This window comes from Rhagoletis pomonella, unplaced genomic scaffold (genome assembly GCF_013731165.1).
Source record: "Rhagoletis pomonella isolate Grant_MI unplaced genomic scaffold, Rhpom_1.0 Rhpom_scaffold_00007, whole genome shotgun sequence".
Taxonomy (NCBI): Eukaryota; Metazoa; Arthropoda; class Insecta; order Diptera; family Tephritidae; genus Rhagoletis; species Rhagoletis pomonella.
Genome location: NW_023458561.1, coordinates 31799829 through 31824077, shown reverse-complemented (window position 1 = coordinate 31824077; position 24249 = coordinate 31799829). Strand labels below are relative to the sequence as shown.

At 36.7% G+C, this 24249-nt stretch overlaps 2 protein-coding genes across 6 annotated transcripts in view; both read right to left on the bottom strand.

The window, feature by feature from the left end:
* Positions 1-10518, bottom strand: part of LOC118742604 (myotubularin-related protein 8) — a 32209-nt gene extending 21691 nt beyond the window's left edge. The window contains exons 1-3 of one of the 3 annotated variants that reach the window (XM_036474807.1): positions 7561-7841; positions 7159-7486; positions 1032-1148 (exon numbers count right to left, since the gene is read on the bottom strand). In XM_036474807.1, coding sequence (XP_036330700.1) covers positions 1032-1148; positions 7159-7395 — 354 coding nt within the window. In that variant the 5' untranslated portion in view covers positions 7396-7486; positions 7561-7841. Of the gene's footprint in view, positions 1-1031; positions 1149-7158; positions 7842-10236 lie in introns of those variants that run through there. The other 2 variants (XM_036474808.1, XM_036474806.1) reach the window with 2 other exon arrangements.
* A 383-nt stretch (positions 10519-10901) lies between these two features.
* LOC118742603 (focadhesin) lies at positions 10902-18177 on the bottom strand. 3 transcript variants are annotated; one of them, XM_036474803.1, is made up of 9 exons: positions 17943-18177; positions 17607-17882; positions 15158-15376; positions 14077-15097; positions 13799-14010; positions 12669-13738; positions 12094-12224; positions 11508-12035; positions 10902-11450 (listed from the first exon to the last, which is right to left on the bottom strand). In XM_036474803.1, the coding sequence occupies exons 2-9, from the start codon at positions 17876-17878 to the stop codon at positions 11301-11303; spliced, it is 3603 nt and encodes a 1200-aa protein (XP_036330696.1). In that variant the 5' UTR covers positions 17879-17882; positions 17943-18177; the 3' UTR covers positions 10902-11300. The 3 variants fall into 3 exon arrangements, with proteins under 3 accessions (XP_036330696.1, XP_036330695.1, XP_036330697.1); XM_036474802.1 differs by having other exon boundaries at positions 17607-18177; XM_036474804.1 differs by lacking the exons at positions 17607-17882; positions 17943-18177 and having other exon boundaries at positions 15154-15246.
* Between the last annotated feature and the right edge of the window lie 6072 nt (positions 18178-24249).

Below are 24249 nucleotides of genomic sequence, written 5' to 3'. Positions count from 1 at the left end.
CGTGACCACAATTTGATTCTTTTAGTATTCTTGTGCGGTTTGAAGTACACTTGAGTTTTGTGGCGTCAAGGGCAGTATGAACTGTACAGCAGTCGCCGCGCTTTTGTACACACTCAGTAGCTATTTGTACATACATATGTATACACGCTTGGATCGATTTAAAATTTTTCTATAGTTTTAAACTTGTAATCTTAAATGTTTTTATTCGTAAAAAGTGCAATGAAATCACCAAAGCAGCAATTCGAAGGAGACATGTTTCTTTACTGTACATTTGGTAATCAAAAATTTATAGGTTAAAGGGTAAAACGAACGTTAACACGAAGAAAATTCCATAGAGATTCCTTATTGATTTTATGTCAAAATTCTTATTGATTTTATTTATAAGAAAATCTTTTAAAAAACCATTGAAAAACTATACTCGATTTCATCATTTATAAAGAAACACTTCTTATGCCGAATTTCTACTAAATATTGGTGCCCGTTAAAAAATGCCAAGTGGAAATGAACTTAATGACTATTTTTATGTATTAACTTCACAGTAAGGGTGGTGTCAAATCCCGTTTTTCGTTAGTCGATGGTGTTCCGGCGAAAAACTCTGAGATTTCGGTTAAGAACACATCTCGCGCGGAGCCAGAGTCCTGCGTGCAACGCTTGAGGGTACAATATAGGCTTGAAAGGGATCTCAGCAAATCGATAAAAAAATTGTTCATATGTGAATATTTTGCATTGCAAAATTTGCTAGCATTTCTCATTGAGAGAGAATACTTCAAAACTTCAAGGAATATCGTCGCTGCATAATTCTTGCTCGACTTTCAAACGAACACACGTATAATTTGTATCCAGAATTTCTAGGAAAAACAATTAAAAAGGCTGGCCCGATTAAGATTGCCATCTGATCGAGATAACTCCATAGCAGCTGTATAGTGCAGCTGTAACATTTGACAGCATAACGTTCAACCATGTACCAAACGAGCGGCAAAAGCTAGTTGTCTTTTTAAACCACATCATTAGATGCATATGTATGTACATACCCATGTCTCTTTGTTGCTATCCGGTTCCACAAAAATCAAATGTGTTGCAGTTAGATATAGCGTACCGACTGTGGGATTCTTAGCATTGTATCGATCAATCATGCGTACATTTTCAACCTGCAAAATATGAAAAAAAAATCATAATTTAAAATATGCTTAGATCGAATAATATTTACATATCGTAGACTTACGACATAAAGTGAGCTAACTAAAAAATTAGATCCGGAAATACATATGTACATATGTATTAATCTAAGAGCCAGTGAACAGCAGACTGCATGTAATTTACCAAACCTCGAATTTCGTTCAGTCGAGCCTTAATACCACCCCTACTTGGAAGGGAGACTAACTAAGCCCGGAAACTGTCCATACGGCGTCACGCAGGTCGCAAAGGGAGAAAATTTACACCAACTTCGAAAGTATTTTAATAAGTTTGGCATTTAAGTATTTTGACATTCAATGTTATTATAGGTTTGTTCCACAAGCTACTCGAAGTCACTTCGAGTTAGACATACGCGTTCCACAAGTAAGTTTTAGAGTTTATTTGATATACGCTAATAGTTTGAACTTTGCTCGGGTTTTTCTACAAGTAGCTTGTGGAACAAACCTTATTATTCGAAAATAATAATGGCAGACAATTATGGCGTTTTTGAGATCATGGCAGGCATTTTTGAAAATGTCAAAAAAAAAAATTAAAAATTCAAAAGTATTTTAACAACTTTGAAATTTTAATATTTTACTTATTATAGATAGTATTAGAAGGCTGTATTTATTTATCATAATAATAATACAACCCAGCAGACAGCGATACTTAACCTATAGCCCGAACACACGTACACATTGCAACTTTTAAAGCTTACTTCAAAAGGCTTTCACGGCCATAAAAATTTTCGTCTTTGGCGAGTCCTAAAAACACCCAAAATCTTGGTGAGTCCAAATCAAGTTTTATTCTTAACTGTTTTATCTATTACTCGGTTCAAAAGTGTGATACATGGTTGGAAAAATAGTTTTGAGTAGTAAAATATTCATGTTAATGTTAATAGGTAACTCATACGCCATGACATCCGAGAGACTTATGAGGTACTTTAAGGGATGTCATGGCGTATGAGTTATCTATTAGCATGAATATTTTATGAAGGGTACAGTCGTATTTAATGGAGTATAAATTGAGTCCACTAAGATTTTGGGTGTTTTTAGAACTCGCCAAGGACCAAAATCTTTTTGAAGTAAGCTTTAAAATTTGCGAAGTTTTTTCTATCGTATCTGTACATTATACAATGTGTACCGTGTGCTCGGACTATAGGTTAGGTACCGCTGTCTGCCAGGATGATATTACGAATGCCGTAATATTTGGCAATATTAACAAATTTTTGGTTGATTTTTCTCTCAGTGTATAATTAGTAAATTATTAAAATTTCAGATTTGTTAAAATACTTTTGAATTTTTTATTTTTATGACATTTTCAAAAGTGTCTGCCATGATCTCAAAACCGCCATAATTGTCTGCCATTATTATTTTCGAATAAGAATAACATTAAATGTCAAAATTCTTAAATGGCAGACTTATGAAAATATTTTCGAAATTGGACTAAATTGTCTACCTTTGCGACCTGCGTGACGCCGTATGGACCGTTGCCGGGCTTAGTTAGTCTCCCTTCCAAGTAGAGGAGGTATTAAGGCTCGAATGAACAGAATTTGAGCTTTGGTAAATTTCATGCAGTCTGCTGTTCACTGGCTATTAAACTATGTATATGTATAACTGCTTGTAGATCATACAGGATTGCAATTAATATAAAAGCAATTATAACAGAAGATTTTTAGTTAGTGTATATAATAATAAAAAATATGGATATCTGGGCGCAGAGGTTTTCGACGTCTTTCTAACCCAACCTAACCTAGGAATTTGGACCATTATATATATTTATTTTGTTGCCATATAGTTAGGGATGCAAATGCTATATCGATATTAGCTATATCGATGATTTATTGGTCGATATTGATATTTTTATCGGGATGTTTTGAAAACCGATATATAGACATCGATGATATTTTTTTTCTCGATACTACGATATTTATATTTGGACGGACTTTCTGTTTGTGCGTAAAAAGACGCATAAATAAACTTCAGCGTAGAATTACGTCTAAACCTAGACGACGGCGAAGAAAAACGCGTTAGCCGCGAGTAACCGAGTTTTGGGGAATAATGTTGAAGTGACGGTCCTTGGCTAGGTATAAATTTATGTTTACGAGTCTTTCTTCGCCATCAACTAGGTTTACGCGTCGTTTTTCGCCGAAGTTCTTTTACGCGTCTTTTTTCGTCAATGCGTCCTCTTTCGCCGTCAAAACGATGACACCCCTTTATTCGTGTCTAGTGACAGATTTATGTAAATGAAAAAAACCTATAAAAAAATCTTAAACCGATATTCAATATCGATATAGTATCGATATTTTCCCGTCGATATATCGATCAGCCGATATTTTTTTGGTTAATATCGGTATCACCAATATCGACGATTTTATGAACGATGTTGCATCCCTTCATATAGTAGTTAGTCAGAAAGTATGAGAGGAGACGATGGTAGACCCTGTTCCGATATTTGTTAGTAATATTAGTTAAAAAGTTTATTTCGACTATGAGGTAACTTAAAATATCTTGCCTTCATTTCTTATTAACTAGTAAAAGATTTGATCGATAAATGGGTTCATTGATAGTCCCCTCCAATTTCGTCATTGAAGTAGCTTTGTGCTTTTGCTTATAATAGCTTGTGAGAATAAGCAATTTGTCATCTTGTTTGTGTAGAAATCAATTTTAAATGAAGCTGACAAAGCGATTGGAGAAGTACTTAGAGAAAGAGGCAAATGTGTGCATGTACACATTGACAAACACTGAGTTATGCACACAAAATTGATAACAGAATGTTCAACGAAATGTGAAAGTTTGATAGCGATCAGCGGCATGAAAAGCTATGAAATTTGAATTCCCATTTGGGGAATAACAGAAAATGCATTATTTGCTAGTTGATAGCATATTGAACTATAGGATTAATAAAACTATTTGATTCACCTGATACTGATAATGTAAATTGTTTATTACATTTACGAGAGATAATGCTATATCAGTACTATTATTGCATTTGAGCCATAAATTGCTTTATAGTACTATATATTTATGCACATATCGCTATTAACAATGCAAAAGACTATTAATGACTTACATTACACCGCCAAACCATTTGAAACAAAGTAAATTATGTAATAGTGTCGTTATAAATACATACATATTGAATTTTAGTTTATTCGATGATCTTTTTCACAAAATTTTAACACTTACGGTCACCCTTTTAAATATGGGACAAAACGACCCATAAAAGGTTAATTTTTTTAAGGAAAGAAGAAACAGCATACCCGGAATCAAGATAAATAACGAGCTGTTTCGACGGCGTCGGTCCAAAGGAAGAGGGGTGTTTTATGGGAGGGATTGAGCTGACATTTGAACAGGTGGTTAGTGTCGTGGGGGAGTTTCCTCTCCACATGCCAGACAGTCATTGGGAATATCGGTATCGAGTCTGGACGGAGTCAAGATGGCTACAATATCCTGACCGTAACTGGGCCAGAGTAGTGGTGGTCTCTCGTGGTAGTCGAAGCCCCGAGTCTGTGATTCGGATCCGATCACAGCGTTCATGGTATGCATGCCATTGATCAGTCGTCGGTACGTCTTCGGGTCCAGTGTTTGGACGATGTATGTCTGGACCGCGTCCAAGTACTGGAGAAGTACTCGAAAAGATGCCTTTTAACATGCCTGGCCGGAGGGTCTACATCAAGCACGGGTCTGTTGGGGTGCTCATGCCTGTGGCATCCGACCAGAAATTGCTTGCTGAGCATTTGTCATGCTACCTTACGGGAAACATTTGAGCTCACTGTATAGGTGTCGCTCAGGCGACATCAGAAGACATCCTGTCGCTGAACGGAGTGCGGCGTTCTGACAAGTATGTAGCTTCGTCCACTGCGTCCTGCTAGTCCGCGGTGACCAAATAGGCACAGAATTATTACCGACTTCCGGTTTCGATATGTATTTTTTTTACCACAGATTCGGATTCTGCGCTTAAAATAAATACATTTTGTAGGAAACTTTTTTCTGGAATGGACATAGAGCACCCTCGACTTGGTAATTGATATTTTTGTAATTTTCAAAACAAAATTTCCCTCCAGTTTATAGGAGGTGGAAGCGTGGTCTAGGACACCCTTGGGGTTAAAGGGTTACATTTTCTTGAAAATAATTCTACTGAAATAATTAAAATATTATGAAATGCGTGAGCTGCACGAGGACAAGGAGGCAAAAATATGCCGCAGATATAACGAAATAGGTTCGACATTACTTTCAAATTTAACTCTTTGATGCTTTCAAAACAAGTTGTTTTTGCTGATAGTTTTAATCATCTAAGTTTTTAGGGTCAGCAGAAGGTTGAAACATATTCCCCGGAAATTTTCAATTTCCAGGGTTAAAATAAAGCGATATCGAAGTGAGCAACTGTACCGATGATTACAGGGTGCGGCAGTGAAAATACATACATCCGAAACATAAGTAATACAACATGAAAATAGGCTTCTTATTGTCGCTAAATTTTTTTCATTAAACAAAAATTTTTTTTTTCGTACGAAATATTTCAATAAAGGGGGTATCCCTTTGTTCGGTGTAAAGGTCTTGGATTATTTCTTTCGAGAATTGAACGCTATACAAAAAAGGTGGAAAAATGACTTCAGACCTTTTTTGTAGAGCGTTTAATTCTCTCCAAAAATAATCCAAAACCTTTACAGTATAACGTATCGTTCGTTAAATATAAACATCAGAAGTAAAAGAAACACTTCGATTTCCCATAAGATTAACACAGGAAAAATTGTTTTTTTTTTTTTTACTTCTGATTTTTATATTTAACGAACGATACGACGGAAGGTCGTGTAAAGATCGTGGTCGGTCAAAAGTTATTCGAGGACCTTTTTTGTAGAGCGTTTAATTCTCTTTAAAAATACTCCAAGACCTTTACAGTACAATGTATTGTTCGTTAAATATAAAAATCAGAAGTAAAAAAAAAAAAACAAAATTTCCTGTGTAATTCTTATGGCAAATCAAAAAGTGCGAAGCGGACATTCTTAATATTAACATATTTTCTGAGACTTATTTTGGCGTCAAATCGAAACTTTAGAACATGATTCTGAGGAAAATATCACTTTAAAGGTATATAAAATCTCTTTCCAAAACATATTTGTGTTTTAAAATCGAATAAGAAAAAATCAAGTAATGTATAGAGGAATGCATCAACCCAGGAGATAATTTAGGTGGGCCTTCTTAAGTGAAGGCATTCTAATGAGCTTACCCAAGGGCTGAAAAACTGCTTCCTTGTATGCCTTCTAGAAAGGCTCTTTCTATTTACAATTTACGCGAATGTATAAGTTTCTATTATCTAGCATTACAAATGAGTTTCAATATGCATTTTAAGTTGCAATAAAACGTATGAACCTTAAATAAATACTTTAAAGAAATATAATATTTAAGAAATAAAAAAGCAGCTTTAAAAGAGCTCCTGCAAAGGTCCTTCTGAAGTTCGTCTGAGGGTTCAGAGACCATAAGAAACCTACTTTAATGCTGTATCCGACCTTACCTGCACACGTTATGCTTCGGGTGTATTCCGATTTTTTTTTAGTAGCACTGTATTATGGAAATGCATTTATAAGATAATTGTATTCGTAATGAAATCAAAAACGAGTAAAAATGCCGGGAAATGCATACTATATTTTTCTAATATACATAAGCTGTAAATCGTTACCTTAATATACATACAATGCCCTATCTCACATCGTCGCTCAAATGCAAAAAGGCGTAACTAAAACTTTTTATTGCATAAAACGATGTGGGGACTTATAATGCGATAAAATGCATCATAATCAATGAAAAGGTTTATTTTGGATTTTTAGTTAGTTGCGGCTGTTTGTATTTCAGCGACGATGTGAGATAGGGCCCTTCTATATTTAGGTAACGATATAGTTAACAAGTAACTTATCAATTATTGTAACATTTCGAAAATTGCACTTTAAAGGCTGTTGCAATTTTTATTGAAATATTTTGTACAAACCTTCCGTATTACTGCATTTCCATTATAATAAATTGGCGGCTCATTAAATTCCTCTTCAATCCACGAAACGACTTTGTCGGATACAAAAGGTGGTACAGGCACACCCCAGAGGCGTTTATTAGCCTCAGGTTCATCACTCTCCGGTGAAATATTGTCAAAGCTTAGACGTAGCGATGATGTAGGCGAAAGCGAGCGTTCAATTTCATTAAACTTATTCATGAATTTATTGAAATCCATAACGTCCACAGTTAATGTATTAAGTGCAGATGAATTGAGGAAGGCCAAAATTTTGTTTGTGCCAATTTACGTTGCTCACTGTCACAGTCGCCTGTAGTTTATTTAATCAATAAATATTTTAATATGCATAGAAAGGAGTTAAAGCCGAAAACCTAATACACTAACCGACACACAAGTGCGATTGTATGTAGCTACAACACTTAGCGCACGACTGACTGAGGGCAATAGCACGGGGTGGAGATTGTTAGCGTATTAATAAGAGAAAGTATTTTAACATTTTATATCGATTCACACAAATACTTTCACTTTCACAAATTTTTAAGCACTGCGTAGCTACCGCGTAGGTGGGAACACGCGAAATCGGGGTGATAAGGCGGTTGGTTAACAATCACCAGAGGTGAAGATGGATTTTATTTAGAAAAACCACGCACGAACCTCCGACAATTGTTGTGTCATCTTGTAGCGATAAACTTATACTCAAAAACAACTCAGCAAAGAAAAGCGAGAGATCTACAATTGGTCTCGGCGCCAAATTTATTGAGCAGTTGGAAAATTCCAGTCGGAGGAAATTCTTGTATGTACTGGAATTTGGCTGAAAGTTTATTCGGCGAATTACCTACGCTTCATTGATGCAACTGTTAGAGGCTATTGACCGTTAAGGCAATAATATGAAGAAGATAAATTTTGAATTGCTTCAAATACGTCTGCTTTATTTATAAAACAAGTACTTAATGCTTGATTTTAACAAACACAAAACTGACACTGATTTTCTGCACATCTAGGAAAAGCTGAGCAATAGCATTCGCAAATTTGTAGGCATGCGCAATGGAGCAAGAACAATTTAAGGCCTATTTATTTTTTACTATTTTGAATTTTAAATCTGTGTAACTATTAACAAAAATTAAGTAATAATAGTAAGAACATTAAAAATTATGGTAATCAGGATATTTCGTAGGTATATGTATAAGGGTCAGTCGATGTCAAATGGACCAAGGCTGGAATCGACCATTTTTGGATAGGATGAATTTTGGTCAGAACTTTTCTTTTATCATATAACAAAGTTCCGTCAAGAAATTTTTTTCTCGAAAGCTCAAAATTTACCGGATTTAGCAGTTTATTTTTTGAATATCTCATAAATTGTTATAGTTACAAAATGTCAATAACATTTGAGGGTATATAAAAATATATCGTCGTTTAAAGTACAAAACCGCGTACCAACAAAATGCAAAACCGCGTATGTGAGGTTGCATAAATAATTTTCTAGAGTAAAAACAGTCACATTTCAAAATGGTTATCTTTTTTATAGAGCAATCGCGCTTTTGGCTGGTATATTTCAGGACGAATGGATAAGGATTTAGCCAAGAGGTTTTGTACTTTAAACGAAAATTAAAAAATTAAAGAATTTTGAAATTTGAAAAATCGTTAAATCAAAAGCTTGCATACAATACCTCTGATCTTAAAAGTACTGAAATTTTCAAGGTTGTTGTTTTAAGATATCAACTTTTGAACCCTGAAAAAAATTATCCAAATTCCATAGTAAAAGTAAGTATAAATTAAATTTGTTTAACATAAACTTGTTTGTGTAAATTGCTTTTTTCGAATTTTAAAAACACGTTTTTTAGTCCTAAATATCACTTTTAAAATTATACCAGAACAATTTCTGTAACTATATTAGTATTTGAGATATAAAAAAAATAAATACGCCCCAGCAAAGGGAAACCTCTTTCCCCCAAATAAATTTAAAAAGTTTACCGCCAAAAGGTTTTTTTGTTTCAGTTGTCATATATATTTGATGAATACAGCAATAAGTATCCGAACCGACTTCGTTGTTCAAGGTGTATTCCGTCACCAATTTCAATTTTCTAAAAATTTTGATTACGTCATTTGTACACTGTAGGAAGATTTCATGCAATGATAAAAAGATATTTTGTCACACTATAAAATTTTTGAAAAAAAACCCGTTTATATCCCAAGAATTTTTAGTGAAAAAATTACTATAACGGGTTGGCTATCCATTAATGTAATTATTATAATTTTTTTGTTGTAGAAGACTGTTCCCAAGTAATTTGTTTTTCGGGGTGTATTAAGATGGTTACCACTTCTCATTCACATTCGCGCTTAGTTTAGTGCTTCACAAGAACAGCACCAATCGACCGAAAACCTCTAGTTCCTGCATTTGTAGACATATGTATGTTTGAATGTACCATTTATACATACATACATATATGCGTAGTTATATATCCTTTGAGATATCTATTGCAATAGCCAGATTTATCGACATTGAGGCAAACATACGACAGGCTGATCTAAGCAACCGGATTGAAAAAAAATATATATATACATATACATATATTTCTGTCCAAGAACTGGCTGACTTTATATAACTAAATACATACATCTATGTACATACATATTTGGATGTACGACTTAATACCATCCAGCCTCTTTAGTTATATTGCGCGCCCGGTATCGATTTTACTCTTTAAATTGAGCATTCGGATTCACTTGCTTGTTCGGCATCTTGCTAATGTAACACCTGTAGATAATGATTGGCCAAACAATTTAAAGTTTTGGTAGGCGTCTCAAAATAAATATTTACTAATTTAGTAATCTCATATAAGATTATAAGTAATAATATATGTACATGCATTGAAAATGGTGACTCAACCAGCCCCGGCAGGTCACAGGACGAAATAGTTTAAGAGGGCTATAAGAGCAAAGGGAGCGGCAGTTTTCAGAATATATGTACTTGAACAGATTTATATACGGTTATATCTGTTTAAAAAAATAGCATTCAGCGTCCTTTAACCTAAACTTGAAATATCAAAAAATTAAGCTTACCTTGGCCAATTTGATGTCGTCCATGTTCCTTGAATCGTTCGATTTTTGCCAAGCCGTTGTACAAAAGTATGCGCTGTTCAAGTTGTATGCACAATTTTTTCCACCAGCAAACTTTCACTTGAAACGTCTTTTGTCTCGTACAAAAGCAGAAATATTCACTTTATAATTATTTGCGGTTTAGTTAACAAGCATCGTCTATTTAGATTTAATTAAAATTAATATATGTAAATTGGTTTATATTTTAACTTTGAACAGGGAAAACTCCTTTTCGAGGAAGGGACGACAAATTTTCAGCCCGTGAAACATTAAAAGGCGAATAACGAAAAGACAACAAAACTGATGACATTGCAAACGTCAAAAATACACGAATACTGATAACAAACAATATTGACAGATAGATAACAAGGTCGAAATGGATTGCCATTACGCGAGGCTTACACGTTCACAAATTGGCATTTAATGTGCAAATTGAAAGCAATTTTGTTAACCCGTAAACGTATAGCTAGATTTGATTTCAACTATGAAAGTTTGGTCATGAATTCGAGTGTTTACGAGTAATTACATAAACGGTTTAACTCAGGTAGGAAAATTGTTTCTTTATATAATCCATAATTGTTTTTAAATATACATATAAATGTATATAATAATAAAAAACGGAAACGTTTTAACTTCTTTTATTTTTATTGCAATGTCAAAATAAGTGAGCCAGTGTCTAAAAACTTGTTTATTGTAATTATCTCCATTGTAAATGTCTATTAGGACCAGTTTAGTTTAAATATATTAAATTAGAGACAAGCATGCTAAAGTTATACTATTACCTAATATGTATATAAAATAGTTTCAAGGAAGTAATCAGAAGCATTTTCATCCTCCGACTTGACAAAAATTGTAATAAAATCTTTGCACATGCTATTATTAAAAAAATTGCGATATTTTTCAATATTAACTATAGCTTGAATTTGCTTGGTGTATAGGAAAAAGCATCAAACAAAATGCAAACGAATTGAACCCATTTTCTATACACCAGTGACATACATTTTTCGGTAGGTACAAAATTCAAAGAGTCATTTTCTCAAGCCAACATATTTCGTCCAGATGCCTTTGTTGTCAAAGTAAGATTTATTGCGAGAACATATAATAGCATCCTTGAAGGTGGTGGCATATGTTTCCGGAATGGCGTTGTTCTTATACAAGTTAAACAAGAACTCGTATATCTAAAAAAAAAAATATATGATACTAAAAAATGAATATACAACTGTAAAAAATCAAACCTTCGCCTCCTGATCCTTCCAAAATACGTGATCACACAGAAACTGCATACTCTCCGGGAAAAGCGCAAAGCGATCTTTACGTTGTGTTGCCACAGCATCCAAATTGCACAACAGCACTGCACAGCCGGAAAGCACAACCACAGCTAAAATGAAAATATCTAAAAGATATAAAACTTTATCTAATTTTTCTTTGTTGGACGACTCCGCTAAGAGCGCCTGTATTTGAAGAAACATTTCCATGATCCAGTTGCACGACTGTTCATCGTTATTAAAGGCATATAAAGTGGCAACAAGGTGGCGGAAGAAGAATGGCTGCTCCTCACGCCGGTTGGCATACGCATCGATAATTGGTGTAAGCCATTTTAGTGGGTTAGGCAGCTGCGTGTTATACAGCACCAGGTAGCAGCGTATGATGGTGGCCTTTTTCAGTTTACCTATGGGGGTTTCCCACCAATTGGCGGGCGATGTGAGACCATCAATGGAATTGGGATGCAGAACGGAGACAACCTCTGTGTAACGCTCGAAGAGCTGAAAATAAAAGATAAGATATGAGTAACATAATTGCGTGAAGAAAAGTACTACGCACTCTCGAATCCAAATCCATGGAATCCATATAACGCTCAACAATCAACGTAAAAATATCAAGAACTTCTGGAATGTCACATTTTCCTAGAAATATGTACTTCACACTGTCTATGAACTTTTCAAAGAGGCATCCTGTAAAAATAAAAACATTTTTAATTTTTTTTTTTCGCCGGAGAACAATGAAGATTTGAAACAAGGCGAAAAAATTAAAAAAAAAAAAAAATTAAATTTCGAATGTATAAATACTTATTTATGTACATATCGTGGTTTAAAGTACAAAACCGCGTATCGTCATTCTGCTGCAAAACCACGTAACTGACATTTGATGCCAAAAACTGGATTTGCTCACACAAGCTCTTGGCTTAATCCTTATCCATTCGTCCTGAAATATAATAGCCAGAAATGCGATTGCTTTATACATAAGAGAGCGCTTTGAAATATGAGTGTTTTTACTCTCTAGAAAATAATTTATGCAATTTCACATACGCGATTTTGCATTATCTTGATTAGCGGCTTGGTATTTTTTTATACTCGGTTTTGTACTCTAAACGACGAGTAGTATGACTGGGGTCCTACCTTCCGTAAAGCCACTCAACTGTGATTCCTTGAAGCTGTAAATCGCTATTTTTTCGGCGAAATTCTTTAATATTTGCAAGCTAATGCCGTTTGCAATTTCCGGTAGTAAAGAGAACAGAAGCAGTAGATCCTCTTCAAAACAATTCGGTTCGAAATCAGCCAGAAAATTCTCCAACAAGCGCTTTGCAGTACCCGAATGTAGCAATTGATTCTTAGCGATCAATATGCAATATTTTCTTGCCTCAAATGAGAGATGGAAAAAACTATGCAGGAAACACCAATCCAGCGGTGGTATGGGCTTCGGAAATTTTTTTGATATTGCTCTAAGCGCATTTGTCACTACATGAGGTTCTGTTACGTGGTCACCGAATCGTGACTGGCCTACCAAGTAGCTTACAACTGCACGCAACGGACTCTGTGGAAAGAGTCCTTGCAACTTTCGTGGTTCCGGCTTGCCTTCGGGCAACCGGTAGACGCCACTGCGGTAGCTATTAATTTCAGCATATATATGATGTGCGATTAAATCTGCCACAGCGGATCCGCATTCTGGACGTATATTTTGTAGAAGACGTACCCAAATCTCGCCAGGCACCATTTCCTGTTGCAAATCAACCACCTCACGACCACCAATAAACTCGCGAACTCCTGGTATATCCTGGCGATATTGAATTGGTATGTGACGCATTGCCAGCAGCGTACCTATTTCAAAATTTTTCAAAGCTGACAGCGCTTCTCGCACAATTTCAGCCTCGGAATCGGTACGGCTAATTGTAAGCCAGAGTTGCTCTAGAGCTTCATCTACGAGTTGCTCATATTCTAGTGTGGGCGTGTGCAGCAACGGTATATGTGAAAAGAATCGATAAAGTGACTTTAAGGCACGCGGACGTCGTTCGTGGCGAAATTTGTTGCTTAGCACACGCCATGTAGAAACAATATTTACAGTATGGCTATCACAAAGCGCAACAATAGCGTCTAGAGCAAGTGAAGTAGCTAAGTCGCCAGAATCATCGGTGCAGGAGTTAAGTGTATCAGATAGATGCGAAACCAAATCGGAACCATGATGTGTCGGTCTAAATTATAAAGTAGCAAATGGTTATTAAAATACTGATTTTACACGGGTGGGCACTTACTTATCATAACAGATTTCGCGAATGGTATGAGTTTTGGCTATCTCGAACTCCCAACGCTTGCTGCCATCTTTCTGTGGTGTGGATAGTAGTTTTATCAAGAAAGGATATGTGCGCGACTCGACACGCCATAAACGCAGATACAGATCCATACAAAATGTGGCATTTTCGGCAGTTAGATTACGTATTGTATTCAAAATCATTGGTATGTTATCCTATAAAATATTAAAGAAGTGAAATATGTAAAAATTCGGCGATTTCAGAAATTTTTAGAAAGGTACCTTTGATACAGCAAAACTGGGCAAACCCCGTAGTAACTCCATTTGAATCTCAGGTTGTTGCTCTGCCGCCAATTTGAAAATATATGTCATTAGAAAATCGTAAGCAATACCGCTGTTAACTTTGATTATTTCTAAAATAACTTCATAAATTTTAAACCAACAATCTACGGATGGTTCTCGCGATAAGAACAGCGCACGCAAAAACAAATGTAATCGCTGACAAAACATGGAATTCGCTTTAACATTGAGTACGTCAACAAATGCGAATACATCTTTAAATTCAGAGTCGTCAAAAGATTCCACCAACTTGGCTAGATCGAAGGCAATAGCAATATCCGGATGCATGTAGCGAACTTGTCCTGCTTGTAAATCATTCGTGTGTACCGTAAAGTTTTTTGCTTCCTTGTCTTGGGCAAGTATTTTCCGCACAATTTGGTGAGCGAGTGCCAGACCTTCTGCGGGTATGAATGCAGTCTGAGACATCCACTGGATGATACCATCGAGACACATGTTCAGAATGTATTGATTCCCACAGCTTTCTTGCACCACTATGAAGGCAATTAAGCGCAGTAAATCATGCAAATAATTCGGGGAGAGCAGATGCAGAGACTCGGCGAAGAGTATGAGCAGCACATTATAGTGATTCACAGTATGCTCGCGTATACTATGCAACACACGTAATAAACAGTGAAGACTGGGACGTGGATCGATACCGTATTTGGTAAGATTGTTTACTATCAACGCTTGGAAAATGCACAAATCAATGGCGGTGGTAAAATCGTTACAGTTAAGGCAGTGTTCTATAGCTTCAATTAGTAGTATGCTTGTGAACAAACATGTTGTTGAAGAGTTAAATTTACTCCACAAGAAGATTTCTTGCACCAGCTGTTTAGCGACGAGATTTGTTTTGCTTAATGACAGTAAGCCAGTCCAAATAGTCTTTGAATCGGGCAATGTCTGTGGATTACAGAGTATATAAAAGAAAACCGGCCTTAAATATTCAACGCTGTGCTCCTTTATTCTGTAAGAAATGAGGAATTTGAATGAAAGAAAGTTAGTAGTGAAATTACATGTTACCTACTGCTGATCATGATGATTGCAAATACCGACAATTTTGTTGGCCACGTCATTTATGTTCACCGATGGATTTTGTAGTAATGTTATAATGGGATGCTGTTGCGTTTTCAGACCAAACTGACTTTGAAATACTTCGCTGCCTTTCAAAAGCGCAACCTTCCGTTTCAACCCAAGTAGCAGTATGCTGACAATTCCTTCGGTGATCGTGGTGTACTGCATCGGACTAGTTTAATTATAAATAAGTAAATGCATATATATGTATGTATGCATGAGAATAAGTGTGTGTAAGGGATTGAAAAACCAAAGCAAATTAATGTAGGTATAAACCCCTACCTCTGCTCTACTAAGGGAGGTTGAACCGGATTATATTTGAAGTCCAAAAATTAGGATAGGAGTCCCAGCCCTAATTGAAGCTTTCGTATTACTGAATATGGAATTAACTTTTTTTTTTTTATCCTAATATGGAAACATTTTAATTGCATCATGCAAAAAAAAAAAGAATTGTAGAGAAATTTTAAATATTTCAGGTTTCTTTCTAATAATTACAAAAAAAAAGAAATTGCAATTTGACCCTGGAGCTCAATGGCTTTCGGATACAGGCGATATCGTTCACGATGCATAAATTTTCAGTTTGCACACATAACGGTTTTATGTTACCTCTATTATTATGCAATTACTTACTTCTTAGACGTAAAACTGTTTACTGTTTACTGTTTCAGGAAGTAGTCAAGGTTTTTACGACGAACGCGTTTTTGTTTTTCATTTCGCTTTGTAAATAACCATATGCATACATATGTACATACATGCTTCAAATGCAAGAAATTGAAGTTCAATGTCGGTCTTTACTCACGGAAGTTTGTTAGTGCTACAATACATGTAGCACATACATAAGTATGCATATTGATTGTACTTGTTTATACATAAGTATGTATGTAAGTACTACATTTTTAGTAACATTTTGATTTTACTGAATTTAAAAGCTTAAAGATATTGCCACTAAAATTGTCCTTTTTGAATTGCTAACAGTATTAATGCGCGTGCCTTTATCAGATTAAGCATTTCCGGTTGAATTTTCGTTTGCATGTCTTTCTTTTTTCAAACCATAAATTAACATTCTCTACAATAGAACGCCAGCCGTTAGGTCAATGTCTTGATTGTACAATTATATAACTACATACATACATTTTAAGCCGACAATTCGATTGTGGCAAGTTAGCACACATTTTGAAGTCAACAACCACACCGCTACTGGGAAGGTGTTGCCAAATATTGGGGTCACCATGTCACCACCACCAGGCAAGTCAATGCCATGTGTCAGAACGCTTAATAATACCTTCGAACGTGAAGTTAAGATTAGCATAACATTGGTTCCTTAATTTCATATTTAAGTCGTTTCTTTGAAAGTGACATAAGTCATTTCATGCAGTTCGGCTTCAGTGACCATTTACCTGTATCTGACTGCGTCTGTTATTTGTTTAACTTTATCAGCCACAAGGTAAAAAGTTTTTTGTCATTAGTTTATGACAATAGAACGATTTACAGATGCATGCAGTTAGAAGCAACCAACCATTTAAGCACAAGAGGTGGAAATGACTTATGCCACTTTCACAATAAACGGATCATTTGTTATGTAGTGAAGTGAGACATTTCGACTTGCTAATGGATATGACTTATTGCTAATCATTTTCATGCCTTTTATATTTGTGGTACTAATTATTTAGAAATTACTGCGGAAGCTTGAAAAGACAGAATGACTGATGTATAAAAGGGCGGGAGAATACTAAAAAATTTGCCGATAATTACCAGAACAAAACATTATTTGAGGTAACGATGTTCTTTGTAGAATATTTAACAACGACAAAATAACTTACATTGGGCATTAACTCTGAGTGAGCAAAAAAACTATACATCTAAAACCACTTATTCATAGATATATTCATGTTCATGCCAAGTAATATCTAAAGTCGTTCAGAAATGTTCCCCCTTCACAGGCATTCGAACATGCAATGACTCGAAGCTATAAAGAGCAAAGTAATTGTCTTAAGTGTGCTCATTCTAAACCCGTATAAATATGTAACGATTTTAGGCATTAACTGTTGGCGCATATCTTCAACGGAAATAACGTTGTGAAGTAGTTTTGCGGAAGACCAATTGCACGAAAGAAAAAGGTGCAGCAAGCTAGTGTTGCAACATAGTATTGTAAAAAGTAGCAGCAACTATGCCAACTAAAAGGATACAATTGGCTATGGTAATATATGCGCAAAGCCTTGAAGTCATTTGCTTTTGATTCGCACCCATTTCCGGTACAAAGACAAAATAAAAAAGTGAGCAGCAAGCACATCCCTCAGGTGGCACAAAGTCACAACTAAGTAGTGCATATGTCGCTACAACAACCAACCACAAGTGTTTATTTGCTTTAGTTACCAAAAACGAATGCAAGAACATTAATTTACCTGGAGTTAGGCAGCATGGAAATCAACATTGTTAGCACATTCGTAGTTTCTAAGACACCATCCTCTACTAGCCGCACAAACGTCTGGGAGCTCAGTAAACTCAGTTGAACAATATCCGATTTGCATTGCGTTTTTAAAAACTCAATTTCCCTGATGTTATGTTCAGCTATTTTCTTCTCCCGGCTTTCGGCGATTTTCTTGAAAATTTTTTCAAGGCACGCCGATATTTTCACAACCGACGATGCGGGCGTTATGTTTTTGAATTCATCCATTGCTCTGGCAAAGTTTATTGTGTAATTACTTCACGGTAGGGGAACTTTACAATATTTTCTTTACTTTAATAATATCCTTCCAAAAACTCCTTCCTGGTTGCAACATGAAACCTACTACATGTAGCCAAAACACCTTCCGCTTATGCGCGCTCAATAACCGACCATCCATTCACATTGATCCACAAACCAAAACACACTTTTGTGGGGTTTCAATTTGGGTTTTACACTTGAAATTGCGCAAGGCGCATGTCCTTTTTCGGCGAATACGTTTGCAAAATAATTGGCGGCTTTTACCAAAACAAAACAATAAACATCTGATTTTGACATTTGTAAGATTTTAGCGCTGCCATATTTTCATTTGCTATGTAACGAATTTAGAAACGAAACGAAATCACGGTTAGTCTTAGGACGACACCTAGCGTTAAGTAGAAAGATTGCTATTGAGAAATTTAACCCTGCAATACATGGTTGGTCGAATTAGGAGCACATGCACAAACAAGTCTGAAAATTTGCAACTATTAGGAAATAGTGAAAGTATGTGTTTAGATACAAAAAAATCGAATACTTCGAGACTGCTTCCAAAGAGTCTAATATGGGTTTCTTGAAAAAAAGGGTTATATTTAACTCAGTCTCCACGCCTTCCGACAACTTGCGCAATGCACCGTTGCTTTCTATCACTCGAGCTCCACTGAATACACAAAACTCCCCCTCCCTCGACTTTTATCCCGCTCCAATTGTGTGAGCTGTTGTTGTTGTTGTGGCGGCTAGCAAGTGTGGGGAGCTGTTATTGTTGTTGTTGTAGCGGCTACAACAACCCCGCCCAAGACGGTTGGTATCTCAGTCGTTGTCGTCAAGTTCCACTAACGGCAGCCCTAGGAAGCGTGCAGCTTCTGTGGGGTTGGTCCACAGGGACAAGGCCGTTAAGGTTGTCGGGTTTTCCGGGCATGCGAAGGGATGTTTCGAGTCATGTGGGGTCTCTCCGCATGCCGGACACTCATTTGGCACATCCTCATTCAATCTACTCAGGTAGGAGTTTAACCTGCTGCAGTAGCCGGAGCGAAGTTGTGCTAGTGTCGTTCGTGTCTCTCGAGGCAGATGAAGCTCCGTCTCGTCTGTGTCCGGGGGCGGTATGCCTAGAACGTCATTCATAGGTCTGGAGTCTACATAACTCGAGACTGACTCCCTGGGAATGCCGTTCAGGGCCAGTCGGTAAGCTGTCGGGTCCAGAGGTTGCTTGATGAACCTCTGGACTTCGTCCGTCAGTTCATATAGATGCCTCCTGACGTGCCTAGGCGAGGGCTCCTCTGCAAGCAGCTGTCTGTTTGGGTGGCCACTTCTGTGGCTCCCGATCAGGAACTGCTTGCAGAGCATTATGTTGTGCTCCTTTACGGGGAGCATTTGCGCCTCGCCGTGGAGATGGTGTTCGGGCGACATCAGGAGGCATCCTGTCGCTGTCCTGAGTGCGGTGTTCTGTACAGTCTGTAGCTTCGTCCACTGCGTACTACTAGTCCCCGGCGACCACACTGGCGCTGCGTAGTTCGAAACCGGCCGGCCTATTGCCTTGTATGTTGCCAGCAACATTTCTTTGTCTTTGCCCCAAGTACTGCCGGCTAGCGACTTGAGGAACTTGTGTGGGGAGCTCTTACAGGGCGGTGCCTTCCTACCGCTTCTGTTCAATTTTTACCAGACGGAGTTTGCTGGCAATATTATTGCTGACGTTCGCCCCAAAATGAACGAATACCACTGCGATCTGGCTCACTTCTTTACCGCAAGGTGCCTAATCCGGTTATTCATGAAACCCTCTACAAGCAGCTTCACCACATGGACAAATGAGGTCAGAGGTCGATGGAGTACACATTCCATCTGCGCACAACCCAAAAATTGTAAGGGTTCGTTCTGACAGTCTATTCTCTTTCTCTGCGTTGAAACGCTGTTTACAACATGCAATAAAATTTACTATTCAGCGCCTGTTTGGTAACCGAGGACTAGTGTGACGCACTTGCTAAAGCTATTCATAAGGATGCCACAACATAGCACCCGGGGAGAGCTAAGCTAAGGGATTTTTTCTCATGTTTCCAGAACACCGTTTAGATAGCGAGACGCAGAAACAGATAATAGTGCTGAGAAAGTAGTTTCTGAATACTTGCAACCGATGCGAGCACCTAAACACGCACTGACTGGAAGCAGAACTTCCTGTTAAGCGCGTAAGAACTGCTGTGGAGGGTTACACTCCTGCTTACATATACTCGACCTACAGAAAGTTGAGCTTGCTTGACGACAACTATTGAAAGGTTAGCTAACCTAAGTAGCCGCAGTGAGAGTATTGTCCCCAATTAATTCCTTAAACCTTCATTTTAGAAAATAAATTATTTCAAAGCAAATTGTCCTGGTGTCCTGGTCCACACTTAAATTGTCCTGGTTTTTTAATGAATCTAATGATTAGTAGAATTTTGCTTTGAAAAAAGGTTAAGCTTTTTGTCATTAGTAGTCGAAAATCGGCAATGAAACATTTTTTCTAAAATGGTATCTGGTAAGCTTACTTTCTTTCTGTTTAGTTTATTTGGTTAAAATCTAATTTTGTATCTTCTGAAGGTCTTTTGAAGAAGTTCTTTTAAAGCTGTTTTTAGTTCATAAAAATCGTCCTGGTCTATGGGTTCAGACGATAAAGGCGCTACCATCTCACATCATTTCCACTAGAAGTGTGGCGGAGTGCACACCGGCATCGCGGGCAACGAGGGTGCCTTGTCATGCGGATAGTGGAGCTGCCGATTTCCCTCCAAGCGATTAAACGGAACTTCTTCTGTCCATGATTCGGAAGACGCAGAAGGCGTGGAACAAAACGCAAGACGGCAAGATGTCAAGGGTTATGTGCAGAGCACGAAGTTTCTCCTTTCCCCTCAAGAGAGAGTATGCTAGGTTACTGTTGGGTGTTCTAACTGGACATTGCTTGCTGACATCGCACGCCTTTAAACTGACTAATGATAAGATCTGCAGAACGATGGAGGAGACAGTTGAGCATATCCTTTGTGAGTGTTCTGCCCTTATCAGACTGCGGGTTAGTCTGCTGGTAGCACGTTTTCTACCTAATCTGGAACCCGACGCCAAGGTAGAGTATATCAGGGTGTTCCAGTTTGCCAAGAGGACTGCGATGTTCTTCAACATTACTCCTGCAGCCATATTCCTCAAAATGCCATCGCTAATTTTGATCGCCAAAAATCTCCAAAACAATAGCAGGCGTGCCTAACAACATGCAACATCTAGTTACATGCTTTGCATATTGCCAGCTTTGGTTGACTACATATTGCATCTGTTACTTTTCCATGTTGTATACTTTTAGGCGCAGCTGCTTTTCGCTTGGATTTTATTGGTTACGAAAATTTAGCGTGGCAATTGCCCGAATTCCACTGCTGGTACGCAGTGATTAGCTGTCCAAAGTGGCCGTAGTTTATCTGGTAATGCCATGGATTTTAATGGTCCCACGCAGTGGCTGGCCACCCTGACCTAGACACGAAGTGCGGCCAAAGTTTTAAAGATGAATCTGGATGTTTGACTTTTATATACTTCTATTCGGCGTATTTACAGTAGTTACATATATGTTCAGAAAAGCTTTTGAGCACTCTTTAACGAGCCCTGACCGCCAAAATAACGTAAGCGAAATTTTTTTCAAAATTTACTTTTTGATGCAAAAATATTCCTCGAGCATCTAGATGCATTTCTGCATCAAAAAGAAAATTTAGAAAAAAATGTCGTTTACGTTATTTTGGCGGTTAGGGCTCGTGTAAAATAAGATGCGTAAGACCGTTTGCAAACAAATTAAAAAAAAAAAAATAACGGAAAATTTTATAAATTGCACTTGTTGTATGCCTAAAACCGCAAAATCCGTAAAAAAAACACATAAAAATCAACGCGATTTTTTAGACGCTTAAAACTTTCACTTGTTTCACTAGAATTACATAACCGATCTATCCGCGTACCAAAAACTTTTCCCAAAATTCAGATTAAGGTTCAAAATTTAGATGAAAATTTGTTGAGTTTTTCTACGTTCTGTATAAAGTTTGAAATTTTGACTTATGTGGTTTCGATTGAAGCATGAACCATGTTAAAAAACAAAAAATAACAAAAAAATTTTAACTTAAAAAACATTGCCAATATCAAACAACAAACACAATGCACTCGCTTTTGATTGCCAGTGTATGTATGTGTGAATGTTATTATCTGACTTATAAATCAGCGAAAAAACCAAACAAGTTGCACAAGTGTTCACAGCACTTGGTTAACATACAAGCAATATTTTGCCATCGTTTTTACCAACACAAGTTTTTAGTTTAAGATTTTCCTCAAAGTCGCTAACTTTTCGAAAAGTAAATCAACAGAATACAAAAGTTATGTTTTAACTTACTTCTTAGATTTAGGGCCGTTTTCTTATGTAACCTTTAACTTTAAAGCTCACTTTATATTTAAAGGTTACATTAAAATTTATGATTGTGCTAAAGTAAAGCATTTCTATTATCGGTTTTTGACGTCTGTATGCTTCTTGGTTGTAAACCAATTTAAAACCGATAATAAAATGCTTTACTTTAGACACAACCATACATTTTTATGTATGCCTTAAAGTTAAAGGTTACATGAGAAAAAGGCCCTTAGGCTGTATGCATAATATTCATAAGTTACAGCATAAAATTTTGCGAGAAACTTAAGAAACCCGAAACTAACCAAAATAACAAAATGAAAGTGAAATCGAAGCAAAATCAACGGAAGAAATTGCAGATGCACGCTTCTTTTATTTACATACATATGTATGTATGTATGTATGTATCTATATATACTTGTTCTAACATGGGTTCTTACATACATACTTACCTACTATAACTGAAGTGTAAAGCCAAACTAGTTAGTAATGATTTTATTTTGTTAACTCGTATTCTCTGATGTGAAGTCTAACTAGTTCGCTAACTGGTATGATGCTTATCAGGGTTAGAACTACGACAAGTCTAAATCGGAGTAAATGCGGCGATAAATCGTACCCATGTAGCTTGATAGATATTTTTATGCTGGAACCTAGTACTATTTACATACTATCATACTACTAGCCCCGGCGAAGTGGAGGTTGAGTTTCCAACAGTGGTTCCAAAGATCCCTTCCATGCCCACCCTGGCATTGAAGTCGCCAAGCACGATTTTAATATCATGGCGGGGGCAGCGCAGGAATGTACGCTCCAAGCGCTCATTGAAGTAATTATTGGACGCCTAGTCCTTCTCTCCCGTCGGGGCATGCGCGCAGATGAGCGAGATTTTGAAGAATCTCACCTTGAAGCAGATTGTGGCTCGACGTTTGGCCATCGTGGTGAACGACAGTACTCGGTGACGGAGTCTCTCTCCTACCACAAATCCAACACTCAACTTGCACTCCTTTACGTGGCAGGTGGGGTAGATGTCGCAAGGCTACACGGTTTTCTTGCCTTGCCCCGTTCATCGTTTTTCTTTGATGACGGTGATGTCAGCCTTTGTCTTTACGAGGACATCAACTAGCTGGGCAGAAGGACCTTTCCGTCCTGATAATCCAGGTGTATACCCTCAAATAATCGTCTTTTATACGCTTACCGTGGTCGTCATCAAAAAAAGGTGGTCTCATCCGAGGCATATTTTTTGTTTTAATTTGGGGCGCGGCCCAAATCCAGTGCACGCGAGGAGTCCCAAACGGGTGTTTAGTCGCTACCCGGTGGAAGCGTAGATTTAAATATCTGGATGTCGAGATCTGCAATTTGAATCCTACCCAAAATAATTACTTTGGCCACTCCCACATGAATGATAGTCAAAAGCCTCCCCGCTTACGTGAACCCCTGTTTAAGTTTTTTTTTTTTTTATTTAAAGTTTGTTTCTATTTATCTACTTTGTTAAATTTATTTTATTTTTAATTTTATTTCGTTTTAGTTTTCTATTTTATTATATTTTCCCGTTAATTTAATGCAATTTTTAGTACATTTGATTTTGTTTAATTCTTATTTTTATTATTGATTTCTTGCTCATTTAGTTTTGTTATTAATTCTATTTATATTTACTTTATTATTTTAACTTAATTTAATTATTTTTTGGCTTAGTTAATTTTGTTTAGCCTTTTTCATTTTTATTTAATTTAACTATTTTTTTTTTATTTTAATTTTATTATTTTCCTTATTCTTCTTTTATTTAATATTTTTTTAATTAATTTATTTTTTCTACTTTTATTATTAACTTTTTTCTTAATTTCATTTTGTTTTTAGTTCCCTTTCTATAATAATTAATTTCAGTCTACTTATTCAATTTTTTAATTGTTTTAAAATTTTGTTTGCTTTTATTTCATGCCAGAGAAGACCCATTAAGAACTTAGTAATT